The 5008-nt window shown below is 38.9% G+C and overlaps 1 protein-coding gene across 1 annotated transcript in view; it reads right to left on the reverse strand.

The window, feature by feature from the left end:
- ERBB2IP (erbb2 interacting protein) overlaps window positions 1-5008 on the reverse strand; it is a gene marked incomplete at its 5' end in the record, with an annotated part of 35863 nt that overhangs the window by 12219 nt on the left and 18636 nt on the right. Inside the window, one exon of the mRNA XM_009070279.1 lies at window positions 4960-5007. Within this exon, the coding sequence (XP_009068527.1) occupies window positions 4960-5007 (48 nt within the window). The remainder of the gene's footprint in view (window positions 1-4959; window position 5008) is intronic.

A 5008-nucleotide genomic window follows, 5' to 3' on the forward strand; every position in this document is an offset into this window, starting at 1 on the left:
GGAGCAGCGTGATCGAGGGAGGAGGTGTCCCTGCCCATGGCAGGGGGGGTTGGGACTAGATGATCTGTAAAGTTCATTCCAACCCTTAAAATCTATAAGTTTTTTGAACACTAATGATCAGAACATATTCTCCATTTGCAGCTTACAGAGGAAGTAACCATTTCAGACTTCAAAAGGGACATGTTTTGGGAACTGAAGTGCCTTAGTGCATTGACTTTGGTGCAAGATAGCAAACAGTGGAATTCATTTAGGAGAATTTCTATTGGATAATACTGTTTTAACTATAAGACTGTTTGGAGCCTGCCATGGCAATCCATGAGATTTTGGTACAGCGGAGGAACTAGCAGAATCCAAGTGTCTGCAGGGAACAGGTCTCTACATTCTACTTCTCCTGTGGAAGAGTCTCAACCGTTAAGCCCAAGCATCAGCCTTTTTATTTACTTATTTCTCTAGAAGTACTTTGAATCAACTGAAGGCCAAAGCTGGACACAAGTTATCTTCTGAGACTCTATTAAGGGTCTAGAAATCCCTTCAGTTTTCATTCCCAGGGACCACCTAAGACTCTTAGATCCATCTGAGACTCAGCAAAAATCTGCACATGGAAGACTTGAAATGTTTAACATTAATAATTTTTTTGGAGTGAAAACAGAAGCAAAAAAAAAAGCAAAAAAGCCTTGTCTGAAATTGAGACAGTTTTAAGCAAGATACTGGTTTATCCTAAAGAATAAGTCAAACATTATGAAACTATTCCTCAGTCACAAGGGGGGGGGGGGGGACAAAGGCATGAATTTAGGTCTCTGATCCTGCAAAAAAAGAGTCTCTTCCATAAGTGAAAACATTCCTATTGAAGAGTAACACATGGAAAATTACATATAATTTAAATTCTACTGTCATAAAATGTTTCCAGGGTCAGAAATTTTGTTGTTTACACATGCACGAGAATTTAATCCTCTCAAAGTGTGGTGGTTTGACTTCTGAACACACAAATTGTTCATCAGTCCATTCAAAATGGAGGAAAAAATCCAAATAAAACTAAAATCAACATTTAAAACTAACAACTACTGAATGGATAATGTTCCTGTAATTTTTCAGTGCCAAAATATTCTTCAGGCTATGAACTTATTTAATTTGATGTATGCACAGACCCACTGAAGTTACTGCCCTTGACAGACTTAAACCAGCTTAACCTGGAGAAAATCTGACGACACATAGATTAGGATATTTTTGCACATTAAGTATGTTGCATTAAAAAATGTGTTCAAGAAAACCTTCCACACTTTGATTAAAACTGCAATTCTGTATCAACACTGAAACACTTAAGATGCTTTTCTTTTACTGACAACTCTGAGAAAAACCCACAACTATTCTGATTTCTGAAGTGGAAAGCAGGAATCACACTTCATGATCTCTGCTCTCAAAGCTTTGCATTTTAGATCAATAGTAGGTAAAGTAGATAAAAAAACCCAAGAGGACTTAATTCCAGGTGAAACTGGAACTGAAGGCAAACACAAACCTGATGAACTCCAAAAAGACACACAACAAAATGAGAGAAGGGGAGAACAGACAGGCTCAGTCACTATTTCTGTCTATGCAGCATGGAAATGGTTAGGTATTTGCAGCTAACTGTTGCAGATAATTCTTATTGCAATTTATGGCTGAGAAATTCCTCTACCTCACATTAAAATGTGCCTGACACTGGTGTTTTCACACAGGCAGTATCTTAGTTTAAATCCCTACATAAAACCCAAGAGGATTCCTGCAGGAGCTTACTGTGACATACCAGGTAGTAAAACTGGCGAGTCACACTCAAAAAGGAAAATATGCTGGAAAACATCACTACTCTTAAAACTCACCTGAGCACCAATCGATGAGGCCGGGGGTGGAGCAGAACTGACTAAAGCTTTCCAGCAGCTCACGTATATTACCACTAGAGAGCAGCTTGACATTTAAGTAAGCTCTTTGCTCCCACAATAAAATAAGATTCGCATCAAGTAAGCAAATTGTTTCTCCTAATAGATGGTAAATTTCCATTTACGAATGGAAACAGTCTCATGAACTGTTTTCACCTTTAATCAACCAGAGGGATCGGTGTATGTCCCTTACAGCTTGCCAAAGCTACTACACATGGCTGGAACCCACTGGTAATCATTTCTGTCAGGCTTAAAACTCTTCTGTATCTCTCCTCATGCAGATTAACCCTTGAAAGTTTTTTTCCTACCCATATCAGGCAAAAAGGGCTAATAAAGACAGAACTAGCTTCTTCCCAACGAGCAGAAGTGGTTTAAGTGGGCTCGTTCCTCCCTTTCCCTTCAGTTACCACTTTTTATAAAAAACAAAATAAAATTGTGCTTCAGGAGCTTAGGAAAAGAGAAAAAAAAACCCAAAAAAACCCACAACAAAACCAACCCCCCAAAACCCCAATACACCTTCCTGATGAGCACAGGATAGTAGTAAGGAACAGGATTAAATTCACCGAGTCACAGCAAAAGTAATACTATTAACCCGCACTGTGTGTCCAACCACAGGCAGGAAGATAGGTACTAACTGTTCCAAATGCTTAATTCTGTATACCTGTTTGTGTCAGTGTTGTCTCTTGGGCTTTATTTCTTTCTATAAAGCCATTTTAAATCCATGAAAGCTTTGTCAAAGCAGCCTCCAATCAGTGTGCCTTAAATGGGCTCTGTAATTGAACTGGTTCCTTAAATGAGTTCTGTTAATTAGTCCAGGCTTCAAAACATTTCAGAACTCTCCTTTATAGATTAGGCACCCCCCACACTCAGCCAATTTTTAATTACAAACAGCAATACCAAAACCAATACTTTAAAGGAACAAAGAAATACCCAGTAAATTCCTAGAGTTTCCACATTATCGTATTTGCCAGCTGCCACACAGGATCCTATCTGCATTTCTCACAGTTCAGATCTCCCTTTTTAAGTCAGTTATATCCTGGAGAATATAAAGCAGGCAATTATATACACATTCACTTTTAAACCCACGAATAAGTCTCAGATTGTTGAGTAAAAGCTACTTTAAAACACTTCAAGGCCACAACAAAAGCAATAGACAGATACAAAACAGACTTAAAGGATCCGTTAAATTAGATGCACAGCTAAGATCTCAGTAGCAATTACTCCACATCACTGTGGCAGGAAACATTAAAAGTTTACATATAAAGCATCATAGAAGGTATGGACAGATATGAAGGGAATCAAGTCAGGCAACTGATATCAATTCAGTGAAGGTGACTACACTGCTACAGACCTGACAGAGGTATCACTGCTGTACTAAACACTGTTCAGAACAGGACAGTGAACAGGCTATAAACAGACTGCACTGGTGCACTGAAGTTTTGCTTCTCTGCATTCAGGGATTGCTGGGGCTTTTGCTTCCCTTATCATTTCATCTAAGATTTGGTATATGCAACCAGGAGAGTGGAAAATGAGGGAATGCACATGTTATTACCTGGTCTAGTGAAGGTGTCCCTGTCCATCCAGGGGGTTGGTCATACACCATCTTTAAGGTCCCTTCCAACCCCTCAATATTTTATAGACTCACAGAAGCATTAAGGTTGAAAGAGACCTATGAGATCATCAGGTCCAACTGCTAACCTGTCCCTCCACTCTGGTTCTACTGGATTGGGAACATTAGGAGGTTTGTGACCCTCTCATGGGACAAAGGGTCCCCACGCTACAGCACTGCACTGAAATGTGTTCTCTGGTAGGTGACAAACTGGATCAGAACAGGTGCAGCTGTTGCTCAGCGCTCTTTAAAAAACAAACAAAACCCATACCTGCCTGTCACCAGAAGTTACGCAACTTTAAAAAAAACCCCAAAAGGAAACACACCCCTCCATTATTTCCAGAGAAAAACTGGGTTTCCAGAGAAATTTCCAGAGACATTTCCAGAAAAAAACCCTGGATTTCCAGAGAAAAACTACAGTTACAAGTAATTTTTCCAACCATCTCCAGTCAAACTTCCTGAGCTACCAGGGACATTGAAGCATTCAGCATAATAATTACAGACCAAAGGATGTTCTTTCACAGGAAACTAAAACCCAAAAATCCATCTAACTGGCATAATCAAAACCTATTTTGGTTGCTTTACTCACTTCCCTTCCCAGGAAACAGGATCAGGCTAATGACATTCTACCCATTTTTAAGTGACGATATTTTCAACTGGTTTAGCTGGACAGCACAGATTACACTCCTTCAGGCCCTACTCAAATTCTTTCAAGAGATGTAATTGTTCAGCCCTAATTCTTGATCGCATTTACAGTACATAAAGAATCCTGTTCATCATCTCTAGCTATATCAAAACCTACTGTGATTCTCTGAAATGAACAAGATTTTTAAGTGTTCTCATCCCGCAGCAATAAATATTCATTCAGCAATCTGTCAGACACCCAACTTCAAAAGACAACTGGCTTGGAGGCAAATACATGTTAATTATGGCTTTTGAGTCCTTCAGCAACTAAAGCTGGAGACCTACAGTTCCAAACAGATTTCACTGATTCTCTTTTCTTTGTTCTTAAAAAGAAGAAATAGGGGGGGAAGAAGGCAGAACAGAAAGATCAAGAAGTGTAAGGGAATATCTTAGTATAACATGACCACAATGCTGCAATGAAAATTACCTGGCCTTGCAGTCCAGCAGGTCAACATGACTTTATTTGATGTGTTCAAAAGTAATTGGACCATGCTGGCACATATGATGTAAAAAAACAGCACCTTTTTTGACGTTGGGGAAAAAGTTAATTCAGAGTCTAACATCTGAGTGTTAATCAGACATTCATCACAAACACACCAAAAAAAAATCCCTTTCATAGCAGATTTAGAAATCTATAAAGTAGATGAAAGTAGATTTTCACTAGTAATTAAAAGCAGTTCAAAACATAAGAGTATTCATCTCATTCCAGGCAACAGAAAGGTAGAGGAAGAAAGAAATAAAAATCATTATTTTTACCTTTTCTAGCTTTTTAGCCTCAATATGTCGCAGCACCTGTTCCCTCCAG

The sequence above is a fragment of the Acanthisitta chloris genome, unplaced genomic scaffold (assembly GCF_000695815.1).
Source record: "Acanthisitta chloris isolate BGI_N310 unplaced genomic scaffold, ASM69581v1 scaffold26282, whole genome shotgun sequence".
Taxonomy (NCBI): domain Eukaryota; kingdom Metazoa; phylum Chordata; class Aves; order Passeriformes; family Acanthisittidae; genus Acanthisitta; species Acanthisitta chloris.